The sequence below is a fragment of the Capsicum annuum genome, chromosome 1 (assembly GCF_002878395.1).
Source record: "Capsicum annuum cultivar UCD-10X-F1 chromosome 1, UCD10Xv1.1, whole genome shotgun sequence".
Classification (NCBI taxonomy): Eukaryota; Viridiplantae; Streptophyta; class Magnoliopsida; order Solanales; family Solanaceae; genus Capsicum; species Capsicum annuum.
This window is the reverse complement of record NC_061111.1, coordinates 185,609,978-185,628,460: the sequence shown is the minus strand read 5'-3', so window position 1 is coordinate 185,628,460 and position 18,483 is coordinate 185,609,978. Positions and strand designations below refer to the sequence as shown.

Below are 18,483 nucleotides of genomic sequence, written 5' to 3'. Positions count from 1 at the left end.
AAATTAAATAATACTAAAACTTTGCTGGAATAAAATACAAATACAGAGTTTCGCGGCTATTACCCCAAAAATATATTTTCAATTTCTTTTTCTTCCCCATTTTTTCCCATTCTCTCTACCGCAAAATTCTTCCAATTTCTCACCGCGGTTTCAAAATTCACCTATGAAATCTCTCATTTTTACAGTAGCTCATGGTTCTGAAAATTGATTGAGAAGCTGTAACTGTTTTGATAGGTAAACAAACTCACCTCTTTTTTTTGCTGTACGGTGCTCAACAAATTGGTGCAAAAAAAGGCTTTTTTACTGTGATTTTGAAAGTTTGAGTCTTTTGTTTCTGGGTATTTCTAGAAGTTTATCAGATCGCAATTTTTGTTTGTATTGGTTAGTGTTTGTTGTAATTTGTGTTTAGTGCTGAGAGTTAGTAATGATATCTTTCGGCGGCCCCTTTTTGAGCAAATAGACATAGAATTAATAACCTCTGTTCATCACGCAAGAGAAATCTTATCGATCTTAGGAATAATTGGTAGGCATAATTCCTATTGTGGCCTAGTGGTCAATGAAGTGAGGTGAGAATTGAGAACCATGAGGTCTCGGGTTTGAATCCCCTTAGAGAAAAAAATACTGGGTGATTTCTTCCTATCTATCCTAGCCTTGGTGTGAAGATTGGAGGTGGTAGGTATACCATGGAAATAGTCGTGGTGCACGAAAGCTAGTTCGGACATCGCAGTTATCAAAAAAAAATATTGGTAGGCATACTTTATATTGTTGCCTAGTGGTAAAATGAAGTGGGATGAGAATCATAAGGTCTCAGTTCAAATCCCAGTAGAGATAAAACTAGTAAAAACAAGCAAGGAATTTTCTTTTTGTGTATAAGAAACTTATATGGAGTTAAGGTAAAAGTACTTGAGGTGCAGCTACAATTTAATGTTGTTAATACAAATTATGCATGCAAGTTTTTGATAGCCATTTGAAATGACTATGCGAGTTTTGAAGGTTAAGAAAAAGTTACTAGTTGCTAATAAGCCAGTTGTTCGCTTATATATAATATCTACCATTTACTTAAATATTGATCAACAAACTACGCGTGGACATCTATTTTGCTGAAACTATAATTTGGTGCGTGTACATATTAAAATCATGTTTATTAGTGATTTAGTTTATCACTTCCCAAACATATTCTCATAAACAGAATCTTATATTGTGCTTGACTGATTTTGCTTTTCGGTATAGGTTTTCCAAGATTGTAGGTATGGCTCCAGCAAAAAAGTCCAAAAGCATAAACAAGCGATTATCTCCTACAACTGAAATCTCTCCCAGTAAAGATGGCAATGGGGACAACGGAAAGAAAAGCTTGCAACGGGTGAGTTTTACTGTACTTTTGTTTTCTCTTGTACTATTCCATGATGAGGCATGTAAGTTCTTTTATGGTTTTGTTTTCTTTTGGAATCTAGGATAAATTAGTGGCTTCTTGGAAATGATAACATGCTCTTTTTTTGTTTGAGAATTTGGACCTCGTGACAGCATAGGATGGTGCATGTTACCTTTTCCATAGTAGAAAATTGAAAAGAGACAGATAGTGCAAGGAGAGATGAATGATTTTGTCAAGGATGTTATGAAGTTGCTAGAAATATGTCGGTGAAATGAGGACATTTTTCTCATGTTTTTCTTTGAATTTAAGAGGAAAGTTTGGAATGAAAAGACAATGTCTGGTTTAACTTTCAACTTTCATTAAAAACATATTGTAATTATTTCATCACGCTATTTTTATGGTAGTTATTTTTGTGGGAAAGTTTTCAAATTGTTTTCCCACAACTTTCCTCTTACTAAAGGTGTACAGAAAGTTAATTTTCCACCGCGTCCCTTTTTTATTCTTGTCAACTATCAAGTTCCACACTAGTTGAGGGAAAGAGTTGTTGTTTCCTTATATATACTTGGGAAATCCTACTCTCATAAGCTAGCTTTTGGTATTGAGGTAGGCCTAAAGTTCATTTCTTCACATGGTATCAGAGCTAGGTCCGTTGGTTCCTGCTGTTGTGTTTCTCGTCGTTGGCCCCCCACGTTATGTTTATCCTGCTCCAGTTGTCCACTCCTGAGTGTGGGGAAGTGTCAAGTCCGACATTGGTTGAGGGAATGGATTGTGGTTTCCTTTTATGGTCCTGGGAAGTCCTCCTCTCATTATGAGCTAGGTTTGGATTTGAGTTGGGCCAAGGTTCATTTCTTCGCACCAAATGGCTTCTTGAAGAAAGTGTTAATATGTTGAGTTGTAAAGGAGAAATATTTCATCTAGTTTCTTACGTTCAATGTAACGTGTTCTATAAAGATTGGGGGAGGGCAAGGCATTATGTTTGCATTTTGACACAGTTATTTGATTAAAATTGCAGAAGCGGAAATTGTCTGACATGCTTGGTCCTCAGTGGAGTGAGGAAGACCTGACACGCTTCTATCAAGCATACCGCAAGTATGGTAAAGATTGGAAAAAGGTCAGTTCAAACTCCAAGTGTATCCATCAATTGAAGTTAATTAAAATTACCCTGTACTTGCATATGTTTGCTGTTGATGATCTCTGATGCCTTGCCTCTGAGAGCTGCTTTGTACTTATTGCAGGTTGCATCTACAGTGAAATTCCGAACTGCAGAAATGGTGGAGGCTCTTTACACAATGAATAGGGTATGCTCTGAATGCTGACAACAAAGTAACACGTCTTTATAATTGAATCCTCTTAGCTTATGATATCATCTAATGAAGTATCTTGATTGGCAATGCCTCTCTTCATATTCCTGCTGATGTATACCTAGTCTTAAATGTCATCTATACTGATAGCATGGTGAGAGAGTCCATTTTGTGGAATCTTATTCTAATGCTTCATGTTGTTGGCTGGTGAACATTTTGTTAAATGTAAGTTCTTTGAGGAGCAAAATACTCTAATAAAAGTCAGATCTTTTTCACAAAGAAATCTTGTTAGGGTTATCAATTTTTGAGGGGCTGTTTCATCTGTTGTTCAGTTTTTCTAGTACTAGTAGGCAATCAATTAACATTGCTTGCCCTCTGCCACAGAGTCTTTGACTCTTTCTTACTCTTGGAAATAATTTAACCTTTTCTTTTACATGGTATTGGTGGTATGGTGATATGTGCTTCACTACTGGTATCATAGATGCCTTTGGATGTTATTAACATGAGCTGCAAGCTCCTATCTCCATGAGTACTCTGTACACATTCATATGGCGTATCGTGTGCATGTGTTGTTTTGTACTCACCAGCTGCGTAAATTTCACCTTTCAGGCGTCCAAAGTAGCGTTCCACGAGTACTTTGAGGTTGCCATGTTTCAAACACTTCATACACATAAGTTTCCTTATTGTACCTTGTAAAAATGTCATCTCCACTAAAGAACAGTAGGAAAGGAGGAGGACAGTGTTAAAAGGAAAGAACATAGTTCCCAGTAATTGCAGTAGGATCTAGGATGCCGTATATCCATTAGCTATAATATGACACTTATAGTTTTTCCTTGTTTCTTTTAATAAATTTGACATTTCTATTCCTATGTAACTAGCTTTTAACATATATAATTGATTGAGTTTCTTTGCAGTGTCTTATTATAATATCATCCTCTTCCTCTCTTTTTCTGTCTGTTTTGAGCAGTTTCCAGATTCCATTGGTCTTATTTTTTGTGCATGTGGCGTCTCTGTGTCATATTAACCAGCTTTGTTAACTTTTGGTGCTACTTTATTTTCCTTTTCTGAATCCTGATATGGAACATTGCAATATTGTGGGTAATTGATACTAGTTGAAAGTTTTGCATCAAAACTGATCTTCACATTCATAAATCTACAATACCAGTTGGTGCTATGATTTGTTCATTTTCCTTTTGATGCTATTATGTTGCGTTCACACTGTGAAACAGCCCCCAAACTCCATTGTACTTGTAAAAGAAAACTGTCATTTCCTGGTGAAGCACATTAACTTAGAAAGAGCAATCTCTTTTTGGAGAGCATACCAATCATCTTCTGGGCCAACATTTTGCTCTAAAAAAGAGTAATCACTTCAATTATGATCATTTTTGCCTTTATGATGGCTATATACATAGAAAGCATGGAATGTCATGTTAATCATCATAAACCATTGTGTTTATCGCAAAATCATCATAAATCACGGTCTTGTGATTTTAGCTAGTAACTGGTTAACTACACTTTGAAGATTGTTTCTATGGTGGTATTATTATAAGATTTTAAATTTAGAAGAAATGACACCGAGTAATTAATCAGCATTGAATATATTTTTAAGTCATATACAATGATGATGCAATTCCTTGTCTATTCATTGTATTGTATTTCAGGCTTATTTATCTCTTCCAGAGGGGACTGCGTCTGTGGCTGGGCTGATTGCCATGATGACTGATCACTACTGCAACTTGGTAAGACTTAAGATATATTGAGTTTCTCCATCCACCAGACTTATATGTTTCTTTCATATTTATGTTTATTTCATAGTTGCTTCATGCTTAAGGAGTAGTATTAGAATTTGAGCTTCGTGGCATCAGATAGATGGAATTCCTTGACACTTCAATTGAAAAAATGCAGCTAATCTTGATTAGAAAGATTGTTGCAAGCTGTTCTTTTTAAATAAGCAGTAGGAACGATGATTCTAGGCATTAGGTCGTTGCAAAAACATTTTTTTCTTACTGTCGACAAGAAAACCTTTTCTAAAAGAGAACTGTATATATGTTCAGTGTTATCACTTATATTTGTTTATGGTTTCTGAGTTCTAGTGTTTAAATTTTGTAGTTGCATCTTAGTTTTGGGTATTTGCTGATGAAATAACTTGACTATGGGATGTCAGGCAGCAAGCGACAGTGAGCAAGAGAGTAATGAGGACGCTGGAACGTCTCGAAAACCTCAGAAACGTGCATGGGGTAAAGTTCATCCTAATATATCTAAAACATCTGAGATGACATCTTCAGCATTAGCTGCTAGCCATGGTTGTTTAACTTTGTTGAAGAAGAAGCGTTCAGGAGGTGCGTTGTCCCTTCTATTCCTCCCACAATAAAAAGGGATAAATTAAAATGTAGTGTTTAGTTTTATTCCAGAGAAAAAAGAATATAATATCTGTAAAAAGTCTTCCAGATGGACCTATATTAGAATCTTTCTTGCTTGTTATTCTTGCATAGAGTTTATTGTCAGCAGTGCATTGTACTTTCATGCATCAATAGCTTTTCCAGGATGTCGTTTTGTTTAGCTGCCTTCCACATCACGGCCTATTTGCCAATTGAACTTAGTCTTGAACTCTTTTTGAATGTTGACAAACTAAATCTTTCTTTTTATTTATGATCTGTAACTTGAAGGGGAGCCTTGGAGTAACTGGTAAAGTTGTTGCCATGTGATCAGGAGGTCACGGGTTCAAGCCTTGGAAACAGCCTCTGGCAGAAATGCAAGGTAAGGCTACGTACAATACACCCTTGTGGTGGGGCCCTTCCCCGGACCCTGCGCATAGCTGGAGCTTTAGTACACCGGGCTGCCCTTTTTATTTTTTATCATCAGTAACTCAAGATAGAAGCCTACCCTCTTTTTCTTTATCCAAGGATTGAGCACTTGTCATGTGATATTATTAATGAATTTTCTATGGAGTTTCCTTTCAGGAAGCCGTCCTCGAGCTGTTGGAAAACGAACCCCACGATTTCCTGTTTCTTTTTCTTATGAAAATCCCAAAGGTGAGAAGTATTTTTCTCCTAGTGGACAGAGTTTGAAAGTGCAGCCACATGACACCGATGATGATGTGAAGATAGCGTTAGTTTTAACAGAAGCTTCACAAAGAGGTGGTTCTCCTCAGTTCTCTAAGACACCAAGCCGTTGGACGGATGGTGCTATGTTCTCACCTATTGGGACTGCTGAAAGAAAGGTATTACTTAACTTCCATTTCACATTCTGACTTATCTGCATAGACATGTCCACAGCAGATCAACTAATTGATTTTTTTTTTTTTTTGCAACTAGCGTGTTAAAGTGGATATGGGCAACGCCAAGCTTCTTAGTAATGAAGTGGATGAAGAAGAGGGAAGCATGGAAGCAGACACTGGTGAGCTGATGCGGTATAAGAATGATTTTGAGGAAGCTGAAACCGTTGGTCGAACAACACAGAAGCAAAAAAGACCATATGGTAAAAAGTTGGAAGTTGATGATAGTGGTGAAAATCATTTTGATGATATCAAAGAGGCATGTAGTGGTACAGAAGAAGGTCAAAGATTGGGTGCGGCGAGGGGTAAACTTGAAATGGAGGCCACAGATGAAAAGAATGCAAGGGCCTCGTTACAAGGCCCTAGAAAGAGGAGCAAAAAGGTTCTTTTCGGGCGAGGTATTACAAAGTTTTGTAGATTACTCTTCTTTAGAGCTTTCCATTTTAACAATTTAACAGCATTTAAATGTTCTTTTGGTCCTTTTTGATTTTTTATTTGATCTTTTGCCACTAATTAAGAAGGGGGATGCATTCTTGGAAACATAAGTGAAATTGAGTCCCTAATAAGATCTGAACACGCATCCAAGTTTGACACAAGTGCTGAGCAATAAGTATGAGGTGTTACTATTGCACTAACCTAAACTAGGGCTAATTCTCTTCGAAAGATAAATTAGAAAATGATGCTTTTTGTTTCATCACAGTGACCATTAATTCTTACAATCTCAAAATACATAAGTGTATACTAGACTGTATCTGCTTTGTTTTAGCAGAAAGCTACATAAACCTCAAATATTATCTCCTTAACGCCTCTTCCCGTTATCTTTTCCTATCTGGTATAAATCCTCCCTCCCCTCCCCCTTTCCCCCTCCTTCCTGGTATTCTTGATGTTAAGCGTGTCACATTGGTAGGTGTTGGGCAAACCTCACTTCATGAACTAGCTTTGGGCTTGAGTTAGGCCCAAGGTCCATTTTCTTATCATGGTATCGGAGCCAGACCCTTCCTCATGGCTCATTCTTGGTTACTCACTATTGGGCACCCATGTTATATTGCCAAGGCTCTAGATATCACCTGGAGTGTTTTTTTTTTTTTTTGGTTTTGGGTTGGTGGGTGGGGGGGATATGTTGTTAAATGTCCCACTTGTATGATATTGGGCAATCCTCACGTAATGAGCTAGCTTTTGATGTTGATTTTGGGAGAGGTCCATTTCTTATCACTTGACATGCCCTAAAATTGAAGGGAAGAGGTTATTTACAGAAGCAGCAACTCAAGGATTGCTCGACAATTGACATACTAAACATCTCTGTAACAATGTTAACAAGTTCAAAGTGGCCAGGAACTTCAGAAGGTGAGCACCATCAGAATAAGAGCCGAAACACAGCAGATTTTCATGAATAACCCAAACAAAATAAGAAACAAAAGAAAACACAAATAGGTTTACCAAGTGCCTAATCATCAAACAAAGTTTCCCAAGTCTACCTTCAATATGGGACAAGTCTGTTACTTCCGTGCCATCATAGTTATAGTAAGCTAAGTTTTATAATTGCCATTCTCGGGGATTTTTTCCTTTGTCCAGTTTTTCGCCTTACATCGCTTTATTATGGCAGGCAATAGATGAGACCATTACCTTCGTAATATTAATGTTTAGGAAGGTACTTTATTCTTAAAAGTCTTAGACAGATAGGATAAGGTAGAGAAAGGAAGGAATCAATATTACAAGTTTTCAATAACTTAGGGCTTAGGACATCATGGAGGTTCTGTTATATATTGTGATGTTGTTCCTTTTCTCATTAGCTTGACTTTGTTTTTCAAGTTGTGGAGCAAGAGTTACTTCCGAGTTCTGTTATTTTAATGCTAAGTAGCTTGCTACTTTTGGTGAAGTAATTCGACTTTAAACCTGTTATTATATGATAGAAACTGTTATATCTTGGTAGAATGAGCGGAAGTAGAGGATATATATGCTTATTTGCTTTTTTCCTTCATGTAGATGAAAGCTCTTCTTTTGATGCCTTACAAACTTTGGCTGATTTGTCTCTAATGATGCCAGCAGCTGAAAATGAAGATGGTAAGTGTACAAAATTCTGTTTCTCTAGATCTTTGCATGAAAGCTGGCTTATGGCTATTTGGGATATGCTGGGTGTTGATAGTATCTCTTTATCCCCCTTTCACATTCTGTCTTAGCCAAATATTGTAGCCACTTTGATCTCTATGCATTTCAGGTTTTCTCTCTTGTTATTTGAAACTTGAGATCTTTGAATTTACTCTGTACTTAGACGTCAAATTTCTTCTGTGAATTATTTACTGAAAAAGGAACTTGAGCTAAATTTTTAAAAGAACAGTGATTTCTTTTTAGCTTATCTTTGCACATTTGCTCTCGGATTATGCTATGCTTCTCTCTCTCTCTCTTTTTGTATCTTCACAGCTGCTTGCCTGTCCCAGTCTGAGTGCACTTGCTTGATAATTTAAGTGATTTCATTAATATACCAGCACCAAGGAAGTGCTTTGGAAAGACGCAGAAGATACTGACATATTTGTAGTGTAGCTGTAAGCGATATAGTAACACAGTATCCTCTATGCTATTTCCTTTTTTCAACCTACACAGCTACACCAAAATTCAAATTCTACAGACCTTTGAACTTCATGATAGCGTTATTATATCTTTCTTAAAAGATTCCTATCTGGTCACCGTTGCTAAATGTTGCTTAAAGTGATGCGAGGGAAGGCAAGGCTTGTCTTCCCAGGGGCCAAAGCCATGCACTTAAGTGAATTGTGAGCTTCAAATAATGAAGCACAAAGTGACCCCAACGAGAAGCATTAGTACTTTGAAACTCAACTTTGAGGAGTTGAACTAATATTAATGTTATTGTATATTTGATGTTGAACTAGTTATTTTAATTTGAAATCAATTATTTTAACACTAAATTCATGCATGTTTGGTATTTTCTTATCTTCTGTAAATCATTCACTTCTCTTCAAAGAAGAGTGTGCTTCACTTCTTGCTTTTCGCTTCAAGCCTAGTGGACCTTGTCTCTTTTTTGCTCTTTCCACTTTCAAAACTGTCTATCCATTTGATCCATAATATGCTCATAGGAATAGTTCTCTGGACATCTCAGCATTTTCGCACCTTCTGATCCTTCCAAGTAGTGATACGTTTGTTCAACCCTCTTGGCATGACTAACCGTATACCATATATATTTGTATATATATTTAAGAACATAAACCACAAATCTCAAAATCTGTCTGCAGTTTATGACATATAAGTAGGTAATTAATTTATTCCAAAAACATCCATTTCCAGTGTTTAAGTTTTCCCCCCTTAACTATTTCCTTTTGTTTTCAATTGAAGTGTTGGATATGCTTACAATCCTATATCTTGATCGCACTTCATGTGTTTCCATTTGATTTTTCAGCTGTTATTCTGTCTTAACTGTGAGTATATTGGATTCTCTTTTTTTTTTCAGAGTCAATGATGCAGGTAAAGGATGAAATTGATGACCATTTCGATGAATCTGGCTCCTTGGAAGCCATTCCAGCACACAAACAAAGAGACAAACAAGGATCGGCGGGGGTTAAATCGAGATGGAGTCAATCTTTATCAAAGTTTGAAGTTACTTCCAGTAAGACATCAAAGCATGGGAAAGTTACTTCTTCTGATGTTAATGCTGTTCCTGAAACAAAGCAGGCAAGGAGGGCACAGAAAGCAATGTCATCTAAGGTATTAGGAGACAGCATTGCATCCCTGTTTAATATTCTGATGTGCAAATGATATGTAACACTTCTGAGGATAATCTTGCAGGCTCGCAAAGCTGAAGTTCATGTTGACTATGATGTTACTGAATCTCAGGAAGCTGCGGTGATTTTCTTGTTTTTGTCCATTTTAAGTGATTGTTTCGAGATTTAGACATGTTTGAGCCACTGTGTTGAGCATTTTGCCTGATTGGACACCTTACTGCACTGTTTCTAATTTGACATGATATTTTCTCCTATAGGTAAAAGACGCATCAAAAAAGGCCACCAGTAAGGGTAAAAGATCCTATCAGTGTGTGTTGCCTAAATTAATTAAAGATCAGGAGCATTCATCATGTGCAGATCCAAGAACAGAACGAAGTGATTCAGCTCAATCAACTGCACAAATCCCTGTCGAAAACCAGGTGAACTTGCCTACTAAAGTTAGAAGCCGGCGTAAGATGGACCTGGAAAAACCTCAAAAACAAAAAGATTTGAAGATTCCTGATAAAAGTTTGGATGATCCTAGTGCATCCTTCACTGCACTTCGTGACAAAGCATTCAGTCTTAAGGTTTTAGTTATGCACTTGTAGTTCATTATTGTGATATGGACACTTGTTAACTTGCATACATTGCATGCAGAAAAAGATTTCCAGTTGCCTTTCCAACCATCAGGTACGAAGATGGTGTACGTATGAGTGGTTCTACAGCGCAATTGACTACCCTTGGTTTGCTAAAAGGGAATTTGTGGAGTACCTGTATCATGTTGGATTAGGGCATGTTCCAAGGTTAACTCGTGTTGAATGGGGCGTCATAAGAAGGTATACTCTCACTTTCTTCTATTTGGAAGTCGCACTGTTCCCTGGGCGAGTCCTAAACATTAGGAGTTTGTTATTTTTATGTTAATGATGGTTTTCAATCCTCGTCTTGATGTAGTTCTCTTGGCAAACCACGACGATTCTCTGAGCAATTCTTGAATGAAGAAAAGGAGAAGCTTAATCAATACCGGGAATCTGTTAGATCACATTATACTGAACTTCGTGAAGGTACCAGGGAAGGGTTACCCACAGATCTTGCAAGGCCTTTGTCGGTTGGGCAACTTGTGATTGCGATCCATCCAAAAACAAGAGAGATACATGATGGAAATGTGTTAACAGTTGATCACTCTAGATGCCGTGTTCAGTTTGACCGACCAGAGCTTGGGGTTGAATTTGTCATGGTAATTCGTTATTGCTTAGTATGTTATCATATGGTATTCTATAATGTTAGTCTATAGTTTCTCTTAGGTTCACAAAGATTAGAGATGATTACGAAGGTGCAAGTAGCACATATATGAATATAGTGAGAGAAGTTTGGTTTAAATGGTTTGACCATGCCCTACATAGACCTCCATATGCACCTATCCGTAGGTGCAGCACTATGATGATTGAAGATAATAGAAAAGGACGTGGTAAATGTAAAATCCCATTGGGGATATTGTATCAAAGGACCTATAATCTCTCGAAAATCAATGTCGATTTAGCTAAAGAATAGAACACAATGAAATCAACGGATCCATATAGGTGATGCCGAGTGCGAGATTAAGGTTTAGTTATTGCTACACTTGCGTTAGGTCCAGAGTTTGACACAAGTTCTACTTTGGTTAGAGATGTATATGTCAATATAAGGGTATGTGTGAGACTTAAAGAATCTTTAGTTTTAGAAAACCCCTTATCTGCCTTTTCTAAGATATCATTTAGTATTTGATTGAAGTGCGTTTGGATTAAAAAAAAAAAGGGCAGCCCGGTGCACTAAAGCTATCGCTATGCGCGGTGTCCGGGGAAGGGCCCCACCACAAGGGTGTATCGTACGCAGCCTTACCTTGCATTTCTGCCAGAGGCTGTTTCCCAGGCTTGAACCCATGACCTCCTTGTCACATGACAACAACTTTACCAATTGCTCCAAGGCTCCGTTCTCGCCCCATCACAAGGGTGTATCGTACGCAGCCTTACCTTGCATTTCTGCCACAAGGGTGAAGTGCGCTTGGATACATACGATAAATATAACCAACTACAACTAGTTCGGGATTTAGGAGTAGTTTATTAATTGTTTATGCCCCTTTCGAACCTATCCCATAGTGTGAGAGAAATAACTAAGAGTCAGGTTATGATACTGAGTCCAAATGTCTGTACTAACACTCTGGTGCCATCCTCCAGATATGGTAAGCTAAATTTTTCTTCTGAGGATGCTTCTGACAGAAAGTAAGAGAAAAAAGAAAGGCATAACTAAAGTAAATTGATTACTCAAGTCCAACCAAACTTAATTATTGAACTCCTGCGTGTAATCTCTTTATCTGTTGGAAGACATCTTATCTTCTTGTAATTATCTTTTCTACTTATTCATAACAGGTTCTTTGTGTATGAATCACTATTTCAGTACTGTACTTTTAAAAAGATTTGGTATTTCAGTACTTTGTGGTTTGGTTCTCCGGTGATTGCTTTCTGGACCTGATGGCTAATTAATTAGAACACTTAATGTTATGGCAGGACATTGATTGCATGCCTCTAAATCCATTTGAAAACATGCCCACGCTACTTACAAGGCATGCAGATGCTGTTGATAAGTTTTTCGAGAGCTTCAATGAGCTCAAGATGAATGCACGAGCAAATGAGTTTATGAAATTTCCGGCTGGTGACAGCACGGAGAATGGAGATGTCTCCTCTCATTTCTCCCCACCAAGTCATCCCGTCAGTAATCTCCTAAAGCAGACGAAGGTCAGTGGTTCTCCTCTACTCTTCCTTAAATTCCTTTTATACTTCATTTATTTTGGATTCAGTAGTTCTCAAAAACCCAGGTTTAGAAACTTATATTGCAATTCGTCCCATACAGTTTCTAATCAAAACAATTGTGACCTTGGGGCAAACAAATTAATGTTAGGACTTAAGAGAGAACTTTCTTTGTTCCTAATCTAAATTATGTGATGTTTGATGCCTCCTTTCTGAATTTTTGTCTTCTGTGATGTTTCTTTTTCTCTTGCAATTATTCCTTTTCTTCAATCTCCCCTTGATTGTACTTTTAATGATCTAGAAATCTGTCTGGGCTGACCCTTAGGACCAACACAGCTTTCGAAACTCAGGAATAATGAATCCACCCCTCTACTCTTCTCCGTTTAAATACCAAGCTTAGTTTGCATAGGACTCGAATCTCTTACTTAAGTCCGAAGCCCCTAGTCCTTTGTCACTTGAAGTAACCACTTCATGATTTCTTATTCACATATTCTCCTAACAATCAAAGAATACATATACACCCATCTGAAAAAAGATGTTTGTAGTGCTTTTTTTGGTGAATGAAAAACTCTGTGGTATCTCCTAACATTATAGTTTGTAAGAAATAGAATGTAAATTGTAGCAAGAATACAGGTGTCATATAACTTTTTGTACCACTTTAGTACAAGACTTCTGTCCCAAGTTAATTGTTCTAAGTTGACTTTGGGGGTTTCAAAATTATGAGATTTAGCCATCAAATTATTTTTGATATATTTAGCTTTTGAAACAAAGATATAAATATTTGATGGTATTTCTATTTTAATTTAACGTAGCTGCCCTTGTTTTTCTGAATTTTGGTAATTGAGGTGAAATACCACACCAAAGTAGGCCACTTTGTTAAAGAGTTTCACCATCACATCCGAAAGCTTAAACTGTTAGAAAAAGCATACATTTAGTTTAATTAATTATATCTTCAATACGCAATATCCCCACACATGCGGATCTGGTTCGTTTCTTTTTCTTTTTTTTTTGAGAAGGTAACGATGCGTGTCTGGTTCTTTCTTATGGACCAAACATGTGGAAATTCCTTTTAATAATGGGTGACGGTGAGACTCAAACTTAGGACCTCTACCTGCTCTGATAGCGAGAACACTACACTTGATTATATCTTCAGTACACATAACAGAAAGGGTACATTTATAGATTTTCGATTTAAAAAGCTGAACCTCAAGTTGATGAACCAGAAAAACTGACATTCAACTTGGGGGTTAGTAGATTTCATGATTGCCAATTTTACTCTTGATCTCAAAATCACCGTTATACTATATAGTTTATATTGATATATACCTTAAGAAGTCCGTTTAGAGTTTTGATCGTAACTCCGCTAAGTCGTGGGACTCTTCACTTTTGATGCCTCACCTGTATCGGTTTCTCAAAAAGTACACTACTTTTGGCAAATCCAACACACACTCGTTGACATTTTTGAAAAGTCCGTGCAACATAGTAACTCCCTTCTCGTTTTGTTCGTGACTTTTTCTTTTTCACATAATTTTGGAAAGTGGGTAATTTGTATTCCTCAGCATTAAGGGGTATGCTGGATACCTCAAAAAGTAATCAACAGTAACTGTGGACCCAAAAACTAATACGGAGATCCTAAATAGTCTACCAAACGGATCTGCATCCTCTACATTTGCTTCTTTACATCAGAAATGAAAATTTGCATTATATTTCCACTTAATTTTCTGCATATTGAATCTGTCCTCAAAACACATTCCATTCCTTTCCTTCCACACTGTCCTCCAAATGCATGAAGGAATTGCTCTCCGCCATCTCTTTTGAGATTTGCTGCCCCACTTCTTTAAGAACAGCAGAGAGTTTTGTAGGCTTATCTATGTTTAGCCTTCCACATAATCTATTAGTAACTTGTTGGCAGGTGGCTTCAGCAGAAGCTGATATGCAATCTAAATCTGGAGTCATGGAAACCACCGTATATCAACAGATAGCATATTCCAAGCCTTCTACTGTCGCTCAGATTCAAGCAAAGGAAGCTGATGTACAAGCTCTTGCAGAGTTGACCCGTGCACTAGACAAAAAGGTTACAAAACTAATCTAGTTTTTAGTTCATTTGATCCATGAATGAAAATTATACAAATGAAAGCTAGCTCTCTTTCTCCCTCTGCATATGCTTGTGTCTTGTCTGCTTATGCAATTATTGTAGACAATAAAACGTCTGCTCTCCAACTTAACTTATAAATGAGGTGGTCCCACAATTCAACATTGTGTCATGGTGATACAAATCCTAATTTCTAGTCTTACTTCACGTGCTTGAATCAGGTAAACGAATTAGGCGTGCATGTGATGGATCATATTGCAAACCTATACTAAATAAATATGTTCCCTTTTTAACAATTTAAACCTAGTTAGATGAGATGGTCACAAAATTCAGCAGAATCTTTTTTTTTTCAACCAAATAAAAAACCTTTTTGAATAAAACTAGCAGGCATTTATGTCCAAATTACTGATAGGGAGAAATATATTCTTTACTTTTTTTCCTGAAGTTGAAGAGTTTATTTGTGTAAAAAGAAGAAATTGTCGAAGGGGTAAGCTTTCATGAACTAGCAGGTTAAAGTTCTATTTTCTTTTTGAAGGCGAAGGCTGAAGAAGCTTTCTAGAACTTAGTCTAAGTATAGTTATATGCACATCTATAAATCGTTTCTCTGACTGTGGAGGTATTGGTTGAGCATGTATTTGTTGTTGAGAAAAAACTGTGTTTACTGTTCTGTTTGTAGCGGAGAATATTTAAGGTAGATGGAGCTACTCTGAGCAGATGCTGCTACCAAATTGATGAATGGTTTCTTCTATTTTAGAGTTGGACTGCTTCTTGTCTTTCATTTTTAGTTTTGGCTGTTCTTGTATTTCAATGTATGTGTTTCAGGATTTGTGTCAATAGATGTATTTCTCTAGTTGATGTTAAATATACAAAAGGCATGAATATCTTATGCCAGATGTGCAGTGAGCTCATGTCATTAGGTTGAACGTGTAGGATGCAGTGGTTTTGGAGTTGAGTCTCATGAATGATGATGTTTTGGAAAACCAAAAGAGTGATGACTGTTCTCTCAAGGACTCGGAGCCTTTCAAGAAGCAATATGCTGCCGTGCTAATACAGTTAAATGAAGTCAATGAGCAGGTATGTTTATCCTCAATATAAGAATCTAAATTTCTAATGTGCTCAAAGTTTGCTATAACATTCATATGCTTTGGCAGGTTTCTTCTGCTTTATATCGTTTGAGACAGCGGAATACCTATCATGGAAGCATTCCACTTGCATGGCAAAGGCCAGTTCCAAATTTTGCTGATCCCAGTATTTTGAGCACTTTTGATCGTTGTACGAGTCAACCGCAGGAATCAGGGTTCCTTGTCAACGAGATAATAGAAAGCTCAAAAATCAAATCTTGGACTATGGTTGATGCAGCGGTGCAGGTAGACATTCAACTGTTATTTCTCTTGGGAATCTTGGTGGTGTGACCCAAATCGGTTTTAAGATTCCATGTTTGAATTTTTTCTTTTTAAAAGAGGGTTATGATTAACCATAGCATGTTAGTATTTATTAGCTTCTTCAGAAACCTCCTTTGCATGGTTGCCAGGTTGATTCATTCCCTAATTTACCTCAGCGGACTGGGAATTTTGAAATGCATTTCTTGAAAAGATGCAGTAATATTATGTAATTTTGCATAAAGGTGGTTACAATTTCATCTTGGTTAATAACTGGATCAAATATTTTGAGAATACGTCAGGATCAAAGTTAATGGGAGAAAAATTGGACTTTCAGTGACTATTTGAAAAAAATTGAAATTTAGTTCATTTAAACCTTTTACTATTTTTTAACCAGGTTTAATATTATCAGACATCATGTGATCTGCTTGGACTTGATTTTATCAGTTTAATGCCTCCAGAGTTTTGCATCACTTAAAAGCTTATGTTTATGCATTTTGTCCTAATTCTTATTGATGTTATCATGTTTGTGATCTCATCATTATCGTCTGCATGTTGCTGTATATTGTTTTAGGACTGATTAACTTTCCTGTGTAGGCGATGCTTTCATATACTGGTAGAGACAACACCACCGAGAAGATTGAGGAGGCTATTGATTATGTGAATGATCGGATTCCACTAGATGATTCTTGCATGCCAATTGTGAGATTTTTTACCATTGCTTAATGGTTATTTTGCTTCTCTATATCAATTGATTTTTATTGCATTGATCTATTGCAGCCACCTGATCTTAAGTCAAAGAATGTGTCAGATAGAAGAAATGAAGCAGAAATTCCTTCGGAACTTATCACCAAATGCGTTGCTACTTTGCTTATGATTCAGGTAAATATATTGGTTACCCCGGTTCTTTTCCTGTATTCTGTTGGCAAGTTCTTTTGTTCCTTAATTCAAGCAGATTTTCCAAGTTTTTTTTGTTTCTTTGGACTAGCTTTTGTGACAATATTATTGCTTTAGAATGTTTGGCATGGAAATTACGTTTGCTTAGGTAACATACCATGTCCTTCGCGACCTTAGATTCTGTATTGGTTGCCTCTTGTTTGCACGGACATTAAATGTTCCATAACCTCCAGAAGATGCTTCTTGTCTTGATATCTGGATTACAGAATTATCTTTATCAAGCGAAGACAGCAGCGTATTGTGATTTTTGATAACTGATAAATAAAGGGACAAGTAGAGGACTCAAGCAGATTGACTGAAGGAGCAATTCCTCTTTCCTCACCAAGTTTAATGCCATCTAAGATTGCTAGATAGCCCTGGAGGAGGAGGATATACCCTATTTAATTTTAATGTAAAAGGGAGCAAAAAAGATGATCTATAGTCTCCATTGTGTGTTACATTATCATGATCGCCAGTATAGAAAACATTGTTGTGACCTCCATCTTCATATGTCCGAATACCTTGGATATGAGTTTAAACTACATGTTTCTTGCTACTCAACTCCAAAAGGTAAAAAATGACCTAGTGTTTTATGGCAGCGCATGATATTCTCTAAAAGCACTTCACTTTTGCTTATTCGGTTCACATATCTGGTCACCCATACAGTTGTCATTATTGTCCATATTTATGCTTGACACAACTTGATTATCTGTTGTACATGGTTGCAGAAATGTACAGAACGACAGTTTCCACCAGCTGATATGGCAAAAGTACTGGATTCTGCTGTAGCAAGTTTACAACCCTGTTGCTCACAAAACTTTCCAGTCTATGCTGAAATACAGAAGTGCATGGGAATCATCAGAAACCAAATTATGGCATTAATACCGACGTAGGCCATGTATTATCAACACTTAATTTGCTCTTGTAAATTCACTATGTAGATAACTAACCTTATTCATGGTGAAGCTCTCAGATTAATGCAGACTTAATTTACTCTCTCTCTTCTTCTCATTGTTCGTAAGTTCTGCATACACCTGGCCCCCCCGACCCCCGCTCCCTCATAATGTTGTTACTCTTCGCATGATCTATTTCCTCTATAATAACTAGTCCCATAGTGGTGAGGCTGAACCAGTAGCTGCAACTACTAATTGGATTGTAAGTTCAAAGAGCCATGGAATTACAGTTTTTAAAAAAAGAGCCATGGAAATGATGAAAATTTTAGATTAAATCTTAAATTTAAGCATATTTTGTGTATCAAATTCTGTTTTACATCCTTCATTTCCATGATAGTTTGTCCGATCCCAAAACTGATCTATTTTTATATGGGTTTCCGAAAATAATTTGCACTCGTGACATAACACTGAGAGTAATCCCCCTAGTAGAATTCCAAGAGGTTCATGCAATTTGAGCTGAAGTTTCTTGCAAGAGGAAAAAGTCTTCCGTATATTTATTTTAAAAGAGCAAAAAATATTTATTTTAAAAGAGCAAAAAATATTTCTCTACTTTGATAAATTGATTAAGTTTGCCTCTCGTATACTATGAGATCAAATATATCTCTGTCGCTAGCAAAGTTATTAAAAATACTCCCTTTTTAACACCTCTCCACCATGGCAAGGTGAGAGCCATGTGGCATGATATTTGGATG

The 18,483-nt window shown here is 36.9% G+C and overlaps 1 protein-coding gene across 2 annotated transcripts; it reads left to right on the top strand.

Annotated features, from left to right (window-relative positions):
- Nucleotides 1-34: 34 nt before the first annotated feature.
- On the top strand, nucleotides 35-17,836 carry LOC107842611 (protein ALWAYS EARLY 3). 2 transcript variants are annotated; one of them, XM_016686553.2, is made up of 21 exons: nucleotides 35-234; nucleotides 1,231-1,360; nucleotides 2,382-2,480; nucleotides 2,605-2,667; nucleotides 4,332-4,409; nucleotides 4,835-5,009; nucleotides 5,631-5,890; nucleotides 5,985-6,342; nucleotides 7,928-8,005; nucleotides 9,402-9,655; nucleotides 9,737-9,793; nucleotides 9,930-10,238; nucleotides 10,309-10,487; nucleotides 10,603-10,885; nucleotides 12,192-12,419; nucleotides 14,344-14,505; nucleotides 15,454-15,597; nucleotides 15,675-15,890; nucleotides 16,500-16,604; nucleotides 16,683-16,784; nucleotides 17,567-17,836. In XM_016686553.2, the coding sequence occupies exons 2-21, from the start codon at nucleotides 1,250-1,252 to the stop codon at nucleotides 17,729-17,731; spliced, it is 3,426 nt and encodes a 1,141-aa protein (XP_016542039.1). In that variant the 5' UTR covers nucleotides 35-234; nucleotides 1,231-1,249; the 3' UTR covers nucleotides 17,732-17,836. The 2 variants fall into 2 exon arrangements, with proteins under 2 accessions (XP_016542039.1, XP_016542041.1); XM_016686555.2 differs by having other exon boundaries at nucleotides 61-234; nucleotides 9,930-10,091.
- Nucleotides 17,837-18,483: the final 647 nt, after the last annotated feature.

What these genes read in the sequence shown, in the direction of transcription:
- LOC107842611 (XM_016686553.2), top strand. Translation starts at nt 1,250, where the DNA reads ATGGCTCCAGCAAAAAAGTCCAAAAGCATAAACAAGCGATTATCTCCT. An exon ending in TTGGGACTGCTGAAAGAAAG is followed by an intron (nt 5,891 to 5,984) that starts GTATTACTTAAC and finishes TTTTGCAACTAG; the next exon opens with CGTGTTAAAGTGGATATGGG. An exon ending in TAAATGAAGTCAATGAGCAG is followed by an intron (nt 15,598 to 15,674) that starts GTATGTTTATCC and finishes ATGCTTTGGCAG; the next exon opens with GTTTCTTCTGCTTTATATCG.